At 53.0% G+C, this 22,387-nt stretch overlaps 1 protein-coding gene, 1 long non-coding RNA gene and 1 pseudogene across 2 annotated transcripts in view; 1 reads left to right on the top strand and 2 right to left on the bottom strand.

Moving 5' to 3' along the window:
* The window catches only part of LOC125612334, a 6,083-nt gene extending 5,250 nt beyond the window's left edge, over positions 1-833 (bottom strand). Inside the window, exon 1 of the long non-coding RNA XR_007342669.1 lies at positions 601-833. This is a non-coding gene — a long non-coding RNA (uncharacterized LOC125612334). The remainder of the gene's footprint in view (positions 1-600) is intronic.
* Gprc5b (G protein-coupled receptor class C group 5 member B) overlaps positions 1-22,379 on the top strand; it is a 23,322-nt gene extending 943 nt beyond the window's left edge. Inside the window, exons 2-4 of the mRNA XM_015491121.2 lie at positions 8,987-10,017; positions 17,869-18,029; positions 19,198-22,379. Of these exons, the coding sequence (XP_015346607.2) occupies positions 8,987-10,017; positions 17,869-18,029; positions 19,198-19,242 (1,237 nt within the window). The 3' untranslated portion in view covers positions 19,243-22,379. The remainder of the gene's footprint in view (positions 1-8,986; positions 10,018-17,868; positions 18,030-19,197) is intronic.
* Positions 14,553-14,777, bottom strand: LOC125612413 (annotated as a pseudogene).
* Positions 22,380-22,387: the final 8 nt, after the last annotated feature.

Below are 22,387 nucleotides of genomic sequence, written 5' to 3'. Positions count from 1 at the left end.
TGTGTATAAGAGACAGCCTTTATCGGGGAGGGGGACCTACTCCCACTCCAACTGGAGATCAAGTCTCTGGGGAGGGTCTGGGGTGACCTCAGGTAAAGGCAGCTGGGATGTAAGGCAGTCCTGGCGTGCCCGAGTGACTCGTGTGAGCAGAACCTTGGAGAGGACCCGGGGGTCGCGTGGCAGGCGGGTCGGGCATGACTATGGACAGGATAGAGCCCAGAGAGCAAGGGCCAGACTTGGGGGGCGAGCAGCCAGAGGCACCTGCCGCAGGGCCTGGGGGCCAATCTCGTAGCCGGCGGTGGCCGCGCACTGCTGGGCAAGGGCGGGGGCGGGGAGAGGGCAGGGGAAAGCGACCCAGCCAAGATCTGAGGCTGGGGGACAAATGGGGGGAGGCTGCATACAATGGAGGGGGGTAGTTTCCGTTCCAGACGCGGGGCACTTGGCCTCTGAGAGAGGTCGACCAAGCTAGAGATAAAGACTAACCCTGTGCTGTGTCCCCACTTGTGGGGGGACAGGGACTCCCAGCCCCATGGAGACCCCACACATCCCGGTATCCCTCCTGCCTGGGCGGATAGGCCAGAGCACGGCCGGAGCCCTCACCAGGCTTCGCCCCGGGGAATGGCTTGACCAGCCCTGGAGGGGCGCGGCGACCTTGCCCCAGCGACGCTTCAGTGCAGCGGACTCCTTCCCTAGCCCTTGCTCTGTCACACCCAGGCCTCGACGATTCCTTCTTCCTTGTCCCGGGTTCGCTAAGGGGGAGGCTCCTTGGAACGCGGACAAAGGCCCCTGGAGTGTGGCGGGCAGCATCCTCCCCGCCTGGGGCCCCAGCACACGCGCCACATTGGCTGTCCGACTGCGCCAAGATGGGGGGCACCTGAGCAGAGCCCAGGAAGCACCGCTGGGGGGGGGGTCTCTGCAACGACAAGAGAGGTGGGGGAGGGGCCTGGCACAAAATCCCGGGCGCTTCAGCCAAGGAACGTTTTTCAGAAGTTTCTTCGGTGGGGACTAGGGGCTTTTGGGAGTAGCCAGACTTCAGTTAAACTGCATGCAAATGGCATGTAAATAGAATGCAAATCGGCATCTGTTGGTTGGGAGCCCTCCCAGTTTTCTATCCAAACTGTGGAGTGAACATTGTTTCCAAACCGTTCTCTGCTCTTAGTGAAAAGGGGTCAGTTGAGTTGGAGGGGGAGGAGATTCGAGGAGGAAGGACTCGCCGTTTGGGGCCCAGGCAGCAAGAGGCACAGTTTTTTTAGAAACATAAGCTAGAAATCGATATGGGTTATTATTTTTTTTTTAATTTCAACAAATGTTCTGGTCCCAGAACAGGGTGTAAAAGGGTCTGGCTCTTGCTTTTATTGGGGGCGGGGGGGGGGAGGCGGAAGACTGAAGGGGCCAGTAAAGAAAAACAAAGAAAACAGGAATGGCAAATAGATACCACACAGTCTTGCCACAGGGCTGCTCAGAAAATAAGACAGAGTGATGTAAAGAAAGTGACAAGGGTGTACATGAGAAGACTTCTGACAAGTGACATTTAAGTGGAGCCCAGCAAAATGGGGGCCCACCATCAGAAAGGAGATCTTGGGGAAAGACTGAACCAGGCTGAGGCTTGGAGTAGCTCAACAAAGGCCCCAGTGGCTGGAGCAAGGAGGCAGATTTGGGGTGGGGGTGGGGGAGTGGCGGGCACCAGCCAGATCACCATCTTTGCAGCAGTGGAAAAGAGTTTAGGGCTTATTCTGTTTGGGCTAGTGAAGTCTCAGCGCAGAGGTCTGAGCAAAGGGTTCCGAGCGCAGAGCCACAGGATCTGAGCTTTCAAAGCTCCCTTGACCTAGACAAGGAGACCCACAGATGACAGCTCCCAAGGCACAGGGCGCCTCCAGGGACTCTGTGCCGTCTGTGGGGACCACTTTGACCCTGGCCAGCCCTGTGAGCCAACTGAAGGTGTGCCTGAGCTGTGGAGACCCACTCCTCACTTTGTAGCAGTTCTTACCCATCCTCACCAGAACTTCCTGCCCAGAGCTTCTTCTGGGGTTGGGACTTAGTCACATTTTCTTCTTGGAATTACAGCCCTAGAGGAACTGTCCACTGTGGAACTCGCAGCCAAGGATGCAATTTGCATTTAAATGATTGCTTTTATTTAGAGGCTGGGAGCTGCTTTGCATATTCATAGAGCTTGTTCTTGCAAATCCCCCCCCCAGCCCAACTAGCCCCCCTCACAGAGCCCTCCCAAACAGCCCCGTGTCTAGTCCGCGTTGGGAAATGAAGATTAGGAGATCGTGTAACTTGGAAAAGATATCAGAGGCGGGGACTGTGGGATCTGGGAAAGAGCTTAATGTCAGGAAACCTTGTAACTGTTTAATCCAGCCAAGCAGGAAGTCACCGTGGGTCCCAGTGGGAGTGGGCCGGGACACCGTGTGATGCTGGGGTGGTGGGGAGACTGGTTCCTCCACAGCCCCTTCCTGGGCATCTGCCAGACATGGGGGAGGGTCAGAACAGGGGTGCAATGGAAAGGCCTTGGGGGGGTCAAGGTCTTGGGGGAAAAAAATGGGTTCTAGTGCCACCTTGGCCTGTAAATTCCAGTAAGCCTCTGGCCAAGTCTCTTTACCTTCCTTGTCCCAACAAGAAACTGGAAATCGAGAATCTTTTTAAGAAGCAGATACCCCTCGCTTCCTCTGTGCCAGGCCCCAAGCCCAGTACTTTTCCGGTACTTTTCATATCAGCTTAATGAAGGTTGTTCGGTGAACCCTGTTTCATAGACAAAGAGACTGAGGCTCAGAGAGGTTAAGTAATGCCCAATGTCACAGAGTTCAGTCACATTCCCCTCTTCTGGCCTCCCTCCCACCGAGGTCTTCCACTCTCCTGGAGTCTGAAGGGACTGGAAACTGTGCCAGGTATTCATCTGGGTACTGAACTATTAAATATGCCCAGGGCTAGGAAAGCTCCCCCCCAACACACACACACACACACACACACACACCTGCTTATTTTCTCTTTCCCTTGCCAGTTCCAGTGCCTCCCCCATCTTTAGAGAGGGTGGAGTTGGGATGCCTCTGACCTGCCAGGCACAGGGAGGGGACCCTGGGTGTAGGATAAAAGTCCTGCAGACCCTTGCAGAGAGCAGTCTAGCCCAGGCAAGGTCAGTCAGAATGGGGTGTTCCAGAGTGGGTTTTGTTTCTCAGGTCTCACGGGTGGGTGGGAAGAAGGGGATCCTGGGTCCTGGGAGAAGGGCTAGTGTCTGGTCTGCTGGAGTCCCCGCTTTGCCTCTGCAAGAGGGACTTAGGGTTTCAGGGCCCCCAGGCTGGCCTTGGGTCCTCCCCTCACAGCAAGGCTCCTGCTTAGAGCAGCTGCTGAGGGGGAGCAGGAGCTTCTGGGGTTCCTCTGGGTAGACCACCCTCAGAGGCATCTGATCTTCATGCCACCTCGAGACCTCTTTGCTTAGTGTGTGCTGGGGAGATTGGAAACCAGCACTGGACAAACTCCCCGGGAGCCTCTTCCATCTCCGTCTCCATGGCAACTGCCCCTCCTAGGAAATCGGTTTCGGAAGAATTCTCTGCTTTGACAAGCCAGTATTTGCCCATCTTTTTTATTTGCTTAACATATTTTTTATATAGTGCTTGCCCCATGTTAACTGCTATCCTAAGTCCTAACTATTAATTATCTTAAGCCTCACCAACAACCCCACAAGATAGGCACTAGCGTCACCCCCATTTTGCAGATGAAGCAACTGAGGCAAGAAAGACTAAGTCAGCTACCCAGAGTCGCAGGGCGCTAGCAAGCGGCACAAGACAGTGCTAGGTCTTGGGGGTCTTGTTTTGGTTTTTGTTTGGTTGGTTGTTTTTGTGGTGCTGGAAGTGGAACCCCGGGGCCTCCTACATGCCAGGCAAGCCTCTACCACTGAGCTGCACCCGCAGCCCAGGGGCAGGATTTGAAACTGGGCGGTCTGGCTGTGAGGTTCACAGCACGCTGGAAGGAGCAGGGCTAGAGAACCCGGGCAGACCTTGCTGTCCTCACATGAGGGATCCTGCCTGCATTCTTTCCAGCCTCTGCCTGCCGACTATGTGTGTGTGTGTGTGTGTGTGTGTGTGTGTATTGTGCGGTATATTTAAGAACATCTGAATGAGTCACATTTCTGGGAGCCTGGCTGGCAGCAAAAGTAATTAGTATGTGAGCTGAGTCTTGCCTCGTTCACATTTATTCATTACTCCTTTGGAGGAGCCGCCAGCCCTCATCCCACGGATTTGTTGCCTAGTATTCCTGGCCTCCCAGCCAGCCAGCCTGGAGCTGCCTTGAAACCTCTAATCTGGTTTTGTTCTGTTGGGGGCTTTCTGCAGAGCTGCCCGATTGTTTCAGGCGAGAGACACCAGGTGGCTAATTTACCAGGATGGGGGCTCACCTGGTGGTGGTCACGTGCACCCGGGAGAGGGCACTGACTGCTTGTTCTGGCGCAGGGCTGGTGAATCGAAAGAAAGGAGATGGCCCCCTGCTGTCGTGTCCCTGTGCACCCTGCCTCAGTGTGCCCAAGCCTGGCCTGCAGGGCTGTGGAAGCTGTACCCACCCCTGAGAATCTATTTTTCTAATGAGCTCCCAGGCACTGCTGCTGTGGGCATCCTGTGATCAAATAACTGGGCATGAACACCCACCCTTGCAAGGTGACGGTAGGGTTAGAGATGGCTTTTATGAATTCACTCACTCAGCGACTGAGCGCCAGAACAAAACAGCCCAGAGCCTGGACTGCAGCGGGGAGGAAGAGATCAAAAGAGCAAAAAAATAAAATAATAGAAAATCGTGATGCATGCTAGAAAGCCAGTGGTCCACAGAGCTGGCCCAGCGCGGTGGGGGCCAGGAGAAACTCACTTAGATTCACTGGCCAGTAAAAGTCTCCCCCAAGGGACACTCTCTAAAGCCCTGGTCTACAGAAAGAGCCCAGGAACAGTGGTACCGTTGTTCGCCTCTGGGCTCCACCTTTGTCCAAGGATGACCTTGGACAAGCCACTGACCTCCCTGTACCACAGCGTTATCTCCTGTAAAATGGAGGCAATCAAGCGCTCACCCCAAAGGGATGTTCCCTAGATCCCCGGGAATTAAGGAGCAAGGGTAGTGTGCACAGGAGGGTGCCAGAACAGTCAGCAGGGACCATAGTTGTCCATGATGTGGAAACCCCTGGAAATCCTAGATGAGCCAGTGGCCTTGGCTTCCGGGGGAACACCTTGTTCCGTGGCGTGGGGTGGCTGTCACCTCATGGACATCCTCCTCAGCTCCCGGTTGCCTTCAGTTTCATCTACGCACTTAGACTTTGACTAGGGAGGACTTCCTGGGGAAAGGGGGCTGATTGAAGGGGGGGAATTTGAGGACTTGACCAGTGACAGAATCCCAGTTCCAATTGGCTTAGTTTGCCCTGGGGAAGCAGCTATGGCTTCACCCGTCCAATAGGCTCCAGCCGTGGGAGAAGGCGGCAGGACTTGGTGCTTTACTTAGCTATTTCCTCTGGGTGAGCTCATACCCGCTCTCTCCCCGTGATGGAAAATGTATCCTTCTCCAGCGTCAGGTCTCTGTCCCTCTATCTTATCAGCCAGCACAAGAGAAGCTCTCTTTCCAGTTAACGCCAACCAAAATCCTAGGGTTGATTCCCACAGGTCTGGCTCAGGCCATCTGCCTTCCTGTGAACCAGTCAGTGTGGCCAATGGGGAGGACCGAGGGGCTGATTGACCAGACCTGGGTCAGACGTCCAAGGCAGCTTCTCCAAAGAAAGCTCAGGAGCTCTTCCCAGAAATGGGAGAATGGACGCCGGGCAACATAAACAACAGCTGTCCCGGAAAGAGGAGTGGGTTCCACCTGCAGGAATGGAAGCAGAAAGCAAGAGTGTATCCATTTCCTGTGTCAGCCAGGAGGCAGGAACTGGTGTCCGGGGTCACAGCCGTGAACACTCTGCACGGTTTCGGTAGCGCAGGCGCCATGATGGTGCTCCCATCATCTCTGCAGCTTTCCTGTTGTGGCTTCAAGGCCCAGCGGGGAGCAGGAGGAGGAGGGAGGAGCTGGGGAAACCAAGTCCCATCCACAGCCAGACCTGGAAAGAGGAGGACCTCTCCTGAGACCGTAAGCAGACACAGTTAGGGACGGCCATGTTCCTCTTGCAAGGAAGGGCCTTGGGGGTGCAGGCCTGAGGCTGGGGCCTGGCAGGCTGGCTGCCATCTTCCCCTCCTGCTCTGCTCCCATCTAAACCAGTTTTCCCAGCCTTGGCACTGTTGGCTTTCTAGCCTGGATGATTCTATGTGGCGGGGTTTGCTCTTTGCATTGTGTGTGATCAGCAGCATCCATAGTCTCTGTCCATGTATCCAGTTGGGCTCCTGTCCCCAATTGTGACAAGTGAAAATGTCCCAGAATGTTGCCAACTGTCCCATGGCAAATTGTCCCTGGTTGAGACCCCCCTGGCCTAGGGGTACATGGGTAGGAGGCATTGAGGGAGGGGTGGTGGTCAAGACCCCACAGAGGCTGCCTGAGTGTTTTGGTTGGGACTCTCTTAGTCAAGTTTGCCATGATGAGATGTCATTGGTGAGATCCACCCCAGGGCCCCTTTACCCTGTCAGGGACTGGTGGCACTTGCTTCTGACAGATCCAGTTCTTAAATTTTAATTCCCAGCATGATCCCAGACTTCGAGATCTGCATTTCTGTCTCGGATGATGTTTCTGCCGAGGGACATTGGGATATGCCCAGCGAGGGTGCAGGGTGTCACGCCAGCGCGAAGTTTTGAAACGTCAGGAGAGAAGTATTTTAATGTGTTGGGTTTTAAGTGGATCGATGTAAAGGACTGAGAGTCACTCCAGCCAGTCACTGCACAGGCTGTACGTGTGGACACAACCTAAATGGCTGTGGCCGGGCTCCAGCAAATGGATGCCGGCCGGTGGTCCTCACCCTGCCTTTGCCTGGGCGGGAGGCCGGGATGCTTATCTAAGGAGTCCCTCCCGCCTGCTGCCGCCTGCTTGGAGCTTGCCTTCTCTCATTTGTAGGCAAAGGAGGTGATCCCGCCACCCCAGGCACTGCCTCCTTTAGCAGCATCAATAATTGATGCCAGTCAATGGCCTCACGGCCAAGGCAGGATCTGAGATGCCCCTGGGATCTCCGTCCAGGAGCAGAGAGAGAGGGGTCGATGCTGCATTTACTTAAGAAGCCCTGGGGACAGGCGGATGCTCTGGAGAACACGGCCAGTTACAACCCCACGTGTGGGCTCAGCCGAGGACGGGGGCCCAGCTGGCTGGGAATGAGCATCGAGCACAGATGTGCTGGCTCCGGCTGTCTCATGACCAGGCCCCTTTCAAAAGCAGGGAGCTGTGGCAGAGAGACAGACTAAGTCACGTTCCCTCAGGGTTTGCTGAGCACTCCTTCTTGCCAGGTAGGGTAGTTTTGGACAGTGGTCCTCATCCTGTAAATGCCCCCACCCTTGCCAGGGGACATTTAGCAGTGTCTAGAGACGTCTTGGATTGACAGTCACAATTGGAAGAAGGGACATGCTACTGGCATCTAGTGTGCAGAGGCGGGGCTGCTACTGGACATCCGACACCACATAGGACAAGGCCCCCACGACCAAGGATGACCAGCCCAAGTGCCGATCATGCCAAAGTTGAGAAAGCCCAAGAGCAGGAGAGAATGTCCCAGCCCTGCCACATCTTTCAGCAGAGGAAGAGAAGAGAGGGGGAGGGAGAAAGTTTGAAACAGACCAAAACCAAAAAAGGCAGTTACAGTTAAACTGAGAAGGAAGTAGATCAGAAGCTGCTGGAGAGAGAAGGGGAGGTGACCTTGACCCAGGTCTCAGCCGAAGGCTTTCAAGCAGAGCCTGGCATATAGAAGGAGCAGCTTTCCCTGCCCAAGCAGAGGAGGCCAGAGGGCAAGAGGAGACTGGAGTTAAGGCCCTGCCGGAGGCTGGCCTGTGGGGTCCAGCTGGCCTGGGGTGAGAGAGGGTGGGAGGATCCTGCAGGCCTCCCAGGGAGAGACCTACTGAGGGGAATGAAGGGCAGATCCTGCAGAAACCCTTCGAGGAGGAAGATGGGGTGTTGGAGGGAGCAAGAAGCAGGGGGCGGGGGGGGGCAAGGATGACGGCTCCTTTCCAGTGGCCAGTCCCCCTCGGTACCCACAGAAGCTGCCACAGTTCCCAGTGTCTGCAATACCAACATCTAGGGCTCCCTCCAATCCCTCTCCTGGGGCCTAGGCCGCTATCCGCACCCTCAGTTCTCCCTAAATTACTCACAGTGCCTGACACAATGTAAACAGTTGTCACACCACATCACCTAGGGGACAGTAACAAGAACAAACGTCTGCGCACTTTCCCCATAGCCTCCATCTGGGGAGGGCCGAGTCCATGGGTACAGGAGGAGTGACTGGACCGTCCCCAATGCTGGGGAACTTCTGAGAGGGGTTGCTTCTAGGAGTTGGGTTGAGTGACCTGGTGCCAGTATCACCTTCTGGGCACCCTGTTGGGTCACCTGTAAAATGGAGGTCACAATAGGACCCGCCTCATGATGAGGCATTGTGAGGCTCAGATGGGCCCAGTTTTTGGCTGGAGTGGGGTCGGGGATTGTTGGCTGTGGGTACTGAGCAGGAAAGGGGCTAATGTGTGCCATCTTTGACCTCCCAGCACGGCGCCTGGCCCCCCGCCGTCTCTTGAAATTTCGTTGTAGTCCCCTATTTTTGAGGAGGTTAGATGTGGTGCAGAATATCACATTTAAAGAATACAAACAGTGTACAGGGAAGGTGAGTCCCCCTCCCACCTGGCCCTCCAGCCACAAGTGACAATGATTCACGGCTGTTCGAGACACAGGGGGTGCAGGTGGCAGGCGGAGTCCCCCCACAAGGGGGGACTGGCAACACTTTACCCATGTGTCTCAAGGGCACCACGTGGGCCAAGGTTTGAGATACGGTGGGTCTTCTTCAAGAAGTCAGGAGAACAGGAACCTCACAATGAACTTATCTTCCTCCCCAACCCCCTGCCTTTTCTAGAACGTTCCTGGTGCCAGAGAGAAAGATGAGAACCCACCAGGTACTCGCCCTCCTCCTGCTCATGGTGATCACCTCCGTGGCCTCTGAGAACTCCAGCACGTCCCGGGGCTGTGGGCTGGACCTCCTCCCTCAGTACGTGTCCCTGTGCGACCTGGACGCCATCTGGGGCATCGTGGTGGAGGCAGTGGCCGGGGCGGGCGCCCTGATCACACTGCTCCTGATGCTCATCCTCCTGGTGAGGCTGCCCTTCATCAAGGACGTGGAGAAAAGGAGGCCCGTGTGCCTCTACTTCCTCTTCCTCCTGGGGACCCTGGGCCTCTTTGGACTGACCTTCGCCTTCATCATCCGGATGGACGAGACCATCTGCTCAATGCGCCGCTTCCTCTGGGGGGTCCTCTTTGCGCTGTGCTTCTCCTGCCTGCTCTGCCAGACGTGGCGCATCCGGAGGCTGGTGCGCCAGGGCACGAGCCCGCCAGGCTGGCAGCTGGTGGGCCTGGCGCTGTGCCTGATGCTGGTGCAGGTCATCATCGCCACTGAGTGGCTGGGTCTGACGGTGCTGCGGGACTCGAAGCCGGCCTGTGCCTACGAGCCCATGGACTTCGTGATGGCCCTCATCTACGACATGGTCCTGCTCGTGGTCACCCTGGCCCAGGCCTTCTTCACGCTGTGTGGCAAGTTCCTCAGGTGGAAGCTGAACGGGGTCTTGGTCCTCATCACATCCTTCCTGTCCGTGCTCATCTGGGTGACCTGGATAACCATGTACCTCTTCGGCAACGCCATGATAGAGCACGCAGACAGCTGGAGTGACCCCATCCTGGCCATCGCGCTGGCGGCCAACGGCTGGGTCTTCATCATCTTCCATGCCATCCCCGAGATCCACTGCACCCTTCTCCCGCCCCTGCAGGAAAACCCACCCAACTACTTTGACACGTCTCAGCCCAGAATGCGGGAGACGGCGTTCGAGGAGGACGTGCACCTGTCGCGGACCTACATGGAGAACAAGGCCTTCTCCATGGACGAGCACAATGCAGGTAGAAGGGGCAGAGTTAGGTGGGGTAGGACCTCAGGTCATTTCTACCACAAAGACGCTTACCGGTGGAGATAGGTAGCCCCAGACCTGGGCGCCGTCCTAGCAGAGCAGAATAATCCCCGACGTTGGCCCCTGGGCCCACACTGGCTTAAAGATGGATTTTTAATTTAGCTGTTTTGTCTCCCCTACCAATGTCTTACTCATGATATCACAAAAATTCAGCTTTCTGGCTTCTTTTGAAAAGTCAGGGTCTGGGGCTATGCAGGAGGCCCTGGGTTTGATTTCCCATCACTGCAAAGAAAAAAATTGGATCTGGCAACACGGGACTGACCTTCCCAAGGCTCTGCCTCTCACCCTTCCCGAGGGGTGACTGCACCAAGATGGGGGTCACCTGCTGCTCAGTGCTCTCTGCCCCCTGCCAGGCTCCTGACCCGCCACCATACCACATTCACATGAATTCCCTGGCTCCCCAGAAGCGTTTTGAGGGTGCAACCCCTGTTCTTGATGGATGCAGGACACCATTGGGGGGGAAATGTTCCTTCCCCCTCCCCTACCTCAGTCACCAGGAGTGTTCAGGTTTGGGCCCTGAAGTTCCATGTCTAAGTTCAAATCCTGGCTTTACCACTTCTCAGTGTGCAGCTTTGAGCAAATTACATCACCTCTCTGAGCCTCAGTTTTTCTCCTCTGTGAAATAGAAACAATAAGAAAAATGTACCTTGTGTAGCCATCATGGGAAGTACCACCACTGAGCACCAGTCTCCCCTGGTACCTGGCAGGTTGTATGTGCATCTCAGTTGAGTTCCCTGAGAGTGGAATTTGAGAGAAGGGCTTGGATGTGAGTGGTTTACTTGGGTGGGGACCGTGCAAGGGGGGTGGGCAGGGAGAGTCAGACGCCCACACCAAGGGCATTGATGATCTGATGGCCGCCATGGAGAACCGGGCCTCTGAGTGTAAAATGAGTCCCTCAACCAGTCCTGGAAGGACAGGAGGCTGGGGCATCCATCACCGACACCTCCCATTTCCCAGGGTCCTTATCATCCACCATCACTCCTGGTGAATGGGCTGAACAAATTCCACCAGATCCCAAGGCAGAAAAACAGATTTGGTGGGACCTGAGGTGATCTCATTTGGGAACCTAAAACTCTCTCCTACAGCTGAGTTCAAAGGTGAGGTCATAGGAGTCCTGGGGATGCCATACAGGTACCCCAGGGACCTGCCATCAATGCTTGAGAGGTGTCCCTTAGAACTATTACTTGAAGGGGGTTGGCTAGGTCCCCAGCACTTGAGATGAAATAAAATGACCTTTCCTCCGGTACCTGAAGATGCCTTGGGGCTACAACATTAATAACAACAGATAAGAACAGCAACCACCATGACTTTGCCTGGGCGGCGGGCACAGACCTGCTAGGCACCGCCCTGACTTGAGCCTGTCCTACCCTTCAGTCGGGAGGAGGTTGGCTCTGTCAGCGTCTCCACCCTGGAGATGAATGAACAGAGGGAAGTGCTAGGAACCTGTGCCATGGACACACAGCCAGGCACTGGCCCATTCCGGATTGTCAGGGCTCCCTCTTGATGTTCCCTGCTAACTGGAGCACAGTCATAACACGGGGTCAACCTCCCCTGCATCCAGCACCATGCCCACCTGTCTGTCCCCTGCAAGCAGGAGGAAGCACACTGAGCCAGCAGTTCCTTCAAGGCCACCCACCTTCCTCTGTCCCACCTGACTGTGTCCCCCTTTCTCTACGCCCCTTGCCCTGGCTGAACCCACAAGAGGGAACACCTGTGGCCACCTCTGGATAGGGCTGCAGGTTGTTAGGTGACCCTTATCCAAGCTGCTTTCTTCTTGTCCAGAAGGAAGCTGTGTCTGTGGAAAGATGCAGCAGGGAGGGCAGTGTTGGCCCAGGTTGGGGACCGCTCCCTGGGATGCTGGAGAAGATGGGGTCAGGATGCAGCTGACCCCTTCAGGGAAGGTGGTGGGCAGAGGCCAGGAGGCTAACCAGTTCCTGGGGTCCTGTAGAGCCACCACTTTGCTGGCTCCTCTGGGAGAGAGGATCCTCTTTATCTGAGACCCCTGGACTCCAAGAAAGCAAGAACTGAAATGGGTGAAAACTCATGCAGTCAAGTTTTCCTGGAGAACTGGTCTGTTGCCTTGTTAGATTCTCAAAGGCGTCTGTGACTCCCCAGGAGGTCATGACCCAGTGTTGTTGAATGTGTTGGTTTGACCTTCTTGCAGTAAAGCCAGCACTACCCAAATTTCTGGGCCCTTAAAAGCAAGGACAGCCGGGTACGGTGGCGGTGGCGCACACCTGTAATCCAGGGGCTTGGGAGGCTGAGGCAGGAGGATCATGAGTTCAAGGTCAGCCTCAGCAACTTAGAGACCCTGTCCCTAATTAAAATATAAAAAAGGGCTGGGGATGTTGCTCAGTGGTTAGGCGCACCTGGGTTTAATCGCCAGTGCCAAAAAATAAATAAAATAAAAGCCAGGACAGCCCCACTTCACTGTGTGCCAGGCACCATTCTGAGCATTTCGGTGGTCCATCTCATTTCGTCTCTACAGTAACACCATGAGGTCTTTTTTGCAGGCAGGAAACTGAGGCACAGACAGGCTAAGTGACTTGTGCAAGAGGCAGAACCAGGGCTTGAGCCCGGGCCTCCTGACAGAGCCCACATGCTTGCCTACTCCGCCACAAAAGTACCTTCCTCTTAAAGCATGTTAGTGTCTCATCTCAATGACACATCAGGGCGGCTCTGTATTTTTGGAAATAGGAGGATTGTCAGACCCATTTTACAGAGTCGGAAACCGAGGTCCTGGGGACATCAGGCAACATGTGTAAATTCAACATAGCAGAACAGGGAGGGGGGAAAAACTAATTTTTGGAATCCCATGGTACTATTTCTTGTAAAAATGTAGCCGGTAATTCATATCCACAGAAGATCCAGAGATTAAGGGACCTGGGGCTCAGGTCGGTGGCAACAGTGCCAGGGCTAACACGGGGGCAATGGAGGGTCTGGGAGATACCATACCCCCAGCTCCATGTGTTTCACATCCCATCTGTTTGGAGGTGGTCCAAAGCCAAAAACAGGTTGTCCTTACATACGCCTGTGTGTGTGTGTGTGTGATGCTGGGGATTGAACCCAGGGCCTTGTGCATGCCAGGCAAGCACTCTGCCAACTGGGCTACATCCCCTGGGCCCATATGTCTCTTTTCCATAACAAAAATGCTTTTTTTCTTTCTGATGGTAGAGGAGCAGCAAGAATTGTGTAGAATCAGAAAAGATTCATGGAGGTAAAAATAAGAGAAGTTGCTAAAATCCCCACTTCCCCAAAAGAGCTACTCCCGAAGGTTGGTTCCCGCTTTGCCAAACATCTCTCAGGGCGCAGCGCTGTACATCTACTTCCCCGCCCCCTCCCCACGCACCACATTAGGACAGAGCGGCTCTTAGCCAGGCTGCGCGTCGCCAGCACCTGGACTGTGACCAACGCCTGCAGCGTTGAGTTAGGAATTGGGTATTTTTCAAGCTCGCCAAGTGAGGCTAAGACGGAACCAGGTTGAAACCACTGGACCAAGCGGTGGTGGTCTCGTCCCCGCCGCCGTCAGTGTTGGGAGGGCCTCTCCAAAGGTCAGCAGCCGCAGTTCCCATCAGGCGCCCTGATTTACTCTTCTGGTCTTCGACGGGTCAATGTCCTGCTCGCCTACACCTCTCTGCGGTGCTGCAGTAGACATCCTTACCCTTCATCTTTCTGCTTTGGGTCAATTAACTCCTTGCAAAATAGTTCCTCTCCAACAGCTGGGATTATACCCATGCGCCACGCGTGCCCGGCCATGGCCGGCACACCAGGCCCTTCAAATCGGATGGCACCCGGGAAAAGCAGACAAATTTACTGTCCCCCACTTGATAACTGCATGACAGCCACCCCCATCCGCACCCCTGCGCCCGCACACACACGCCTTTAGCACCCTTCTGGGTGTAGTCAGAATCTGTTTTTTAGTGGCCCTCTTTTGGATCATCCCAAATGTGTCTTCCACCATATTTCACAGGAGACCAGGCATGACAGGCCTCAGGCAAAGCCAGTTCCCTCAGAAAGCTCTCCCAGAGAGTGAGCTGGAGTCCTGGCTGGGAAGGCCTTTATTCTAGAAACTCTTGCTTGGCTGGCTAGGGTCCATCTGGGCACGCTCTCTTGCCACAGTAGGAGCAGCTGTTGGTATCTCCAGTGCTGACTTCAGCCAGTTTGTATTTTAGGAACCTGGCCCCATGAGGGCCCTTTACCCTTGAGCCCTTGGGTCTCAGACTAGCCAGTTCCCAGGAGCTGCAGTTGACCCTGTTTCTCTTAGCACCTGAAAGCCTGCGGCTTTTCAGGTTCCCTTGAGACTCAGTCCTTCCCTGAAGTGCCAGGAGATGGGAGGGAATTCATCAGGCTGTACTGTGGCTTGGCCAAGCCCCAGCAGCCTCATCACATATCTCCTTTCCTCCCAAGAGAGCCCCAGATATATACAACTTCACCAGCCTGGGGTTTATTAATAAGTATCAACAAGGCACAGATATGCAATAAAAGGTAAAAATGGGGGGTGTAGCATCTTGGATCACATCTTAGAAAGCTTTAACAAGGCATATTAAATGTTCACCTTCCAAAGGAGCTAAAAAGAAAAGTATTTTCTTCTGTTAGGACTTTGGGCTCTAGAGTCTCATTAGGACCAAGGGCTATTTAAACTGAGAAGAACTGATACTACACTTGATCTTAGCCAAAAGGCCGAGAAGCGATGGACCAAGGGCTATTTAAACTGACTCTTTGGCTGGGGATGCAGCTCAATGATAGAGCACTTGCCTAACACTGCAAAGCCCTTGGTTTGATCCCCAGAACCACAAAGATACATAAATAAACTAACCCTTTGCTTCCTGGTGGAAGATCCTGAGTTGACTTTGGTGGCAGGGCCTCACTTGCAGGGTCTACGGGAGAAAAGGCTGGCATTTGAATTATGAGCTCTGATTCCTGCAGGGACCCCCTTATGGGAGAGCACTGCTTGCTTTTCGGATCTGGCCTGGGATGAATGAATCGACTGTGCATTAGTCAGGCCTTTTGAAATTAGTTGCAAGTAATTAAAACAAATCCAATTTGAATAGGCTAAAGCATTAAACAAGCCAAATGTACTGGGCAACAGGCTCCGGGAATGGTTAGATTCTGGAGACTCAAGTTATGACAAGATTTGGTCTGTCTCCATCTGGCTATTTGGGGTCATGGCCGCCCACAACTCCAAAGGGGTGGAAAAGGGGGACATTTCCCAGGAGACTTGAGCAAAATCCCAGAGTTAATTTCTATTGGACACGAATGCCTTTCCCTTGAACCAATCAGCGTGTTCAGGGAGATGGGAAGCCCTGATTGGCCAAACCTAAGTCACGTGGCCACACTGAGGCCTGGGAGAAGGCTGTTGTAGCCGGCACTGAGGGGGCTAGAATGTTAGGAGGGCTATTCATCAGCGGAGGAACCACAAGTAGCCACTACAGAGAGGGCCCCTCTGGCCAAGGCACCCCACAGACGACAGCAGAGTCAAGCCTTTGTTTCTGTGAAGAGAATGTGTTTGGAGGCCAAGTTCCCAGCCGCAGCTGCTGGGTCTCTGCATTACAAGGAAAGCTGTGTTGGCCTTCCCTCTCCCCAGGCAGGCCTAGGCTAGGAGTTGGGAACGGCATAGACCATGTCCCACTTGGGTGCTGCTCCCCAGCCATCTCATGGACACCTCCTAGGAAGGGCAGCTTCTTGCCCAGCACCATGTGTAATGAGTTGCTCCAAGGCCTGGAGATGCCAACGCAAGAAGTTTTCCTAAGTGGGTCTTAGAACATGTGTTGCCCACCCTGCTTCCATTTTTTTTTTTTTTTGGCCCAGTCTGGGCTGAGTTGTCCCTAACATCACTTAATTCAAGTTATTTCTAAGTAATAGAAATGATTAAACACATAGTATCTGGAGCCAGTGTGGTGTGATAGTTATGAACCCAGACTCTTTGTAGAGTTTGAATGCTAGTCTGCCCCTTACTTGCTATGTAACCTTGAGCAAGTTACTTAACCCCTCTGTGCCCTGAGTAAAGTAAGAGTATAAGTACCTATCATGCTATGAAAATTTAATGCTAAGAAAATGAAATGAATATATATATGTGTGTGTATATATATATATATATATGTAAATTTTGTCATGTATATATGACAGTGCCTGGCTCCTGGTTGGTAATCTATGAAGGATAACCAAGGTGATTCTAGTACCTGCCCCCAAGTAATTAAAAAAAAAAAAAACTCAGGCTGGGCACAGTGATGCACACCTGTAATCCCAGCAGGTCTTGGGAGGCTGAGGCAGGAGGATTGAGAGCTCAAAACCAGCTTCAGCAGTTCAGCAAGGCCTTAAACAATTTAGCAAGACCCTGTCTGTCTAAAATACACACACACACACACACACACACAGGGCTGGGGATGTGGCTCAGTGGTTAAGTGCCCCTGAGTTCAATCCAGGGGGCCTATGGGGTGGAGCCTAGGAATATGCTAGGCAAATGCTCTACCACGGAGCCACACCCTGTGCCCTAAGTCTCTTCTTAGCAAAGCCAATTTAGTACTTTCAATGAAAATGAAGAAGATGAAGACCCATCTGACAATTTGATTATGTTATATAGTTTTTCCTTTTCTTTTTTTTTCTCCTTTTTTTCTGCAAGTGCTAGTGATCAAACCTGGGACCTCATACATACGAGGCGAGTGCTCTACCACTGAGCTACACCCAGCCTCGTTTTAAGTTTATGGAAAAAAAATCCTCTCAACCTGCATGAGTCACATATTTACTGCAGTTGATAAGGCGACATGAGTACATGATTATTAGCTGTGTGTGGTGCCGGGGGGCAGCCCAGGCCTTGCACATGCTAGGCAAGTGCTCTACCACTGAGCCGCGTGCATCCCAGCCATACAGTCCAAATTTTAATTAGACCTCACTCTTTGTATTATACAGATCTGTGGGTTTTGACAAAGCACATCATGGCATGTGTCCACCCAGTGGTATCATACAGAATAGTGTCACGGCACTGAAATGCCCGCACACCTCCTCTTCATCCCTCACCCCACACCAACCCGACAACCACTAATCTTTTACTGTCTATAGTTTTGCCTTTTGCAGAACATGATGCAGATGGAGTTCCCCAGTGTGAGCTTTGACAGACTGGCCTCTTTCACTTAGCAATAGGCATCTGGGGTCCCTCCATTAATTTGGTATTTCTTTCCCAACAAGGAAATTTGACTCCCTTACAAGTACAGCAGAGAACACCATTTAACCACCTTTCAGAGGTAAAAAGTGCTACCTTATATTGTCATCATTGTTTCAGATCTCTGGGGACAGCCGCTTGCCAATGGTGACAATATGGCTGTGTTCTTGGCGGTTCCTACCTCTGTGTGGATCCAGAAGCAGTGACCATTTCTGAATGGTGTGACATTGCCCCTGTCATGAGTGGTATTCTGCAGTGAGGAGAGGAGCTCTTTTGTCAAAGGAGACCTGAGGGCTGCAGAGGGGCTTGTCACCCAAGGCCTGCAGGGGCCCTGTGTGAGGGATGGGTCAAGGGTCAACCCTGGAGCCCCCTTCCCCCCATAGCCTGAACCCTGGACTCTACAAACTTCCCAACCCACTGAGAGGGGTCAGGCTCCTGAGAACAAAGCCCCTTTGTGACTTGTTTTGAATCAGCTTGTGACAAAGGGGCGGGGCTATGCGGTGGCTGGGTGGGGGTGCCCAGAGCGCTGTTGTTGATGCAAGAGTAAAAAACAAAATTGTGTCTCTTTTCTTTTTTCTTTTTTTGGTGTTGTCGGACTGCCAATGGCTCCCTCCCCTCCCCCCTCAGCTCTCCGGACAGCGGGATTTTCCAATGGCAGCCTAGGGAAAAGATCCACCGGCAGCCTGGGGAAGAGACCCACCGGCAGCCTGGGGAAGAGACCCAGCGCACCCTTCAGAAGCAACGTGTACCAGCCAACCGAGATGGCCGTTGTGCTCAATGGTGGCACCGTAAGTATCAAGATGTGATGTTTGGGCAGGAAGCCCGAGAGCTTGGGGTGTGGGAGCAGCTTCCACGGGGCACCCTTCTCTGGATGCCCCTGGCAGCTAAGCGCATGTAGTGCCGCCGTTCTCCTCTCCCTCTCCCCACCTTTCTGCACACACCGGAAATCCACCTGTACCTAGTTAACCACCTCTAGATTCATCTGGAAGAGGACCTGTTCTTGGGGCTCTAGTATCCAGTGGATTCTTTGGTTTCCACTAACACCGCCCCCAGCCTTCTCCCTGGGAGGTTGACTTGAAGGACAAGCCCACCAAGACAAAGCCCCCTCAGGTTTTGCTAGACTAAGTGCCCCCAGTCGCACCTCTGCCCTCGTGCCCCAGCTGTGTACCAGTTTCCCCACCCCAGCTCCCTAAGGGACATCTTAAGGAACGGAGTTGATGGCCATGTGTCCCTCTGACAGAAGCAGGTTCGCTCTCTGATGCCAAACAGACCCGCAGCAGAATTGCCACCCTTTCCATTCGCCTCCGTGGAATGACATCGCTGTTTCTCCACAATCCAAAGACATGCTCTCATCCCCATGTTTAATTTCCAAACATAGCTACATGCTTCTCAGAAATGACGCTGAGCCAGTTTACTTGTGTAAATTGGATTTCCATCCTTTATTTCACGTGCTGATTCCATAATCTCTTTTTTTTTTTTTTTTTAATGGGAGTCAGGGATGATCTTGACCTCTCGAGGGGACTTTGGTTTTCCTGACCTTGAATATGTGCTAGGGTTCGGTCTGTGTTGGTTTGGAACATGCTCAGATAGAATCACAGATTGACATTGTAACACCCCCCACCATCTCCTGGGCTGTTTTACTGTCCCATGCCGAGAAAAGCTCGACTCACAAAATGGCCTGTGTGTTATAATTTGGTTAGAAAAGGTCCTATTGGTTGCTCATAAGCCCTCCTGGATCCTTCAAGGATTAAAGAAACAAATGCCTTAGGGCTAGATGGTCACAACCAGAATCCGAGCAGCACAGCCCACGCAGGTTGCTGCTTTGCTTGGTTTTATTTGGCCCATCTGGGGAGAAATCGAGGTCACTTACCTTTGGCACGTTGTGAGCACATCGGTGTCTGACGTTGACTTTGCAAAGCACGGAGTTCTCAGTGTGTTATCCTTATGTTATTACAGATCCCAACTGCTCCGCCATCTCACACCGGAAGACACCTCTGGTGAACGACTTTTAAGTTCCAGAGAATAAGAATCTCTCTTACCAATTTCATTCCCTGGCCGTGTCTTTCTTGAGGGAGAAATCAGTAACAGTAGCCGAACAAGGCCGCCTCTCAGCCAGGAGAGCTGGAGTCCTGGGCAAGGGGATCTCATGTACATGTGAACACTGATGACCTGAAAAGCTAACACTGACTGCCCGCCCCGCCCCTGCCACACACACAGACGCCCTGGTCATGCTGAGCAGCCTCAGTCCCCGCACACTAAAGCCAAGCTAATTGCAAATAGTACTAGGCTCATCCAATGTGGCTGGGGAGCCTGCTCCACCCTTGGGGCCAGGCTGATATGGGTTGCTTAAGGGGGCCCTACCCCATTTCCCTCCCTGGCAAGCTCTGGGCCCCAGGTAGCCTCTTGGAGATGACCTTGACCTTGAGGATGACTCATGGAGCCCAATCCCTGGCTGGCCTGGTGGTTTCACATATCAGGGGAATTAAGGAGGCTGAGGGTTGATTCCAAGGCGAGGCCCAAACAAATCGTGGGGGGGGGAGCTTTATGGCCACTAGTGGTGGAGGGGCCCTGGCATGTGCCAAAGAAAAGGAGACTCTCCAGGCCTTGAAGGAACCACCACATTTAGTTCCTTCTATGGGCCTCTTGCCCTAGAGCCAAGGGCAAGAGAACAAGCCCCACGTCCTCCTTGTAGAGTCATAGAAATACTCTGGCTAGGGACAGCCACCCCTCCCTCCCGGCCTCCGTCATCTCTGTCTTCCTGCACTTATGGGTGCCCCGCCAAGCCCTTTCCCAGTTTTATTCCCACATTCATTTTCCAAAACTTCAATGGGGCAAACAGCTTAAAGCAGGAAGCAGTTTGGAAGGCCGGCCCCCAGCAGGTTTTCCCCCAGTGATGTCGCCTGGCAGGGCTCCCCAGGGCTGCCCACTAGATGGAGAGAGAGCGGGTCTGGCTGCGTGGCAAGCAGTGACTTGTTGGGTCTTTCCTGTGGATTTGGAGAAGGTTCCAGGGCAGAGTGAATCACGGGAGGGTTTCTTGCTGCTTTGGGAGGGTGTGGGGGACATTCCTATCTTGGTTTTCTGCAGGCTCCATGAAAATGGCTCTCTTCACAGCCCCTTGTTTCTGTCATGGTTTCCATCTGTCCTGAGCAAGTCATTCCTTTGTTATTTTGCATTGCAAACATCCGGGCCTTTAAAAAGCCCATGTTCTCTGCACTGTTTGGCCGGCAACGGTGGTTCAAAGCCAAGAGTTTTAACCTGACGGCATGGAATGTATAAATGAGGATGGGCCTTCTGCATATACTGTAATCTCTACGTCGCTTTTTCTATAAAATTACCCTTAAGCCTTTAACCTTTTAAGAAAACGGAAAAGGTCAGTGTGTGGGGGTGGGGGTGGGGCTGACCTCTTCATGAGCCAGTACCCCTGAGCTGACTATGATTTAATAAACCTGGTTTTTCTCAAGGCCCTAGTCTCTGCTGTGTCCCCTCCCCACTCTTCACCCCGCTATCCCATCCCTGCAGACCACTGGGGAACTCAGGCCAAGCTGGCCATCCCTGGGTGGCCCTCCTGCAAGTGGTACCTGCAGCTAGTACCTCTCCTGTGTTAACCGTGCATGGGGCCGGGAAACATGGCAGACGATGTCGGTCCTTCCTGGGCCTCCCGGAAGCACCCACCTGCCCTGCCCAAAGCATGTGCTTGCTTCTAGGAAACCAGACTCCAGTCCTCTCTGCTCGAGGACCACCATTGGGTGGGCTGAGAAACTTGGAGCCTGGGCGACGGGTGGGAGGGGAAGAAGCTAGGGGCTCAGTGGGGCAGGCGGTGATGCATGCAGACCCCGAGCATCCTGCAAATAAATCAGCCTCTGAACGCCTCGGTCCAGTCCAGTGAAAAACGACAGCGTTACACATTCTCGTGCCAGGAGATGGTGGCTCATCCCCGATCTCTGGAGTCCTTTGGAGCTTTCTGATACCATCAGTGACACGGTCTGCAAGAGCCCCCCCTTGCAAAAGGGAGGAGTTCACACCATCTCCTTTTCTAAGTTCTCTCTTGTCCACGCGTATAAAGGTGAGCACAGCAGAAATGGCTATCAGGTGCAAAGTCGAGTTTCCGCACCATGAAAACAGAACCATTTTTGGCTGCAGGAATCCTCACTTAATGAGACTTTCCTCCCTTTTAAAATTCCTGATAGGTTATTGCGCTTTGGGTTTTGTTTTATTTTGGCTCTAAGGCTCAAGGTGGGCTGGATGTTCTTAGGATGGGGCAGAGATGGGGGTGAGGGCAGGAGGGAGAGTTGGCTGTCTTCTCCAGAATTCACCTGGAGAGTGCCAAGAGGCATCTTGGCTCACCGAGGTTTAAACCCAGGATGGAAGGCACCTCTGTTGAAGATCCGTTCACGCAACCAGGACTTGTTTGCGGGAAGGGCCCCGAGGCAGCAGCTGTGAATAATCCCTAATTGTAAGCACAAGTCCCCTGTCCAGTTAGAAACCGCTTTGGGACTGTAACATCCACTCTTGTCCTCTCACTGAACGGAAAATTGTCATTCTGCCCTAGATGTCCCCCGCTAGAGATGGAGGGTGGGTATAAGGGAATGAGTATCGAGAACGTTACAAACTGGGGAGTCCTGTGAGTTCTGAGTGTTTCCAGGATTAAGGTCTGGTGTTGGAAGTTGGGTGACCGGTGCCCGTTTGGGGCACAGGTGCCGACAGGACACTGATCAAGGGCACGCTGGATGTTTTTCTAGGTTGGCCAAGGCTGGGTGGAATGCCTCGGGCCAAACCCCAAGCTAAAAGGGGGCATAGTGGCTTTTATAATCCAAGGATGCAATGATTATACCAGCTTATGGGTGTTCTCAGCAGGTGCTTTTTATTAATTGATTAAAGAGCTAAGGCTCATTTTTGATAGATAATATATATTTATTAAATGTATTAATGTGTGTTTTATAATGTACCTTTATCTTCCCCTGGCTGACTTGCTTACTTATAAAAAAATATATTCAAGAAATTTTAAGACAATCAATGTGTACCATACATGACTGTATATAAATATTACAAATTTAAAAGGTTGTTAAGCATGGGCAGATAGGTTTTATTTTCAAAATGCTGTTCTTAACACAAAAATAAAGGCTTTACTATTTACTTAAGATGTGTG

Source organism: Marmota marmota, unplaced genomic scaffold (genome assembly GCF_001458135.2).
Source record: "Marmota marmota marmota unplaced genomic scaffold, marMar, whole genome shotgun sequence".
NCBI classification, from domain to species: Eukaryota; Metazoa; Chordata; class Mammalia; order Rodentia; family Sciuridae; genus Marmota; species Marmota marmota.
This window is presented reverse-complemented; position numbering and strand designations above follow the sequence as displayed.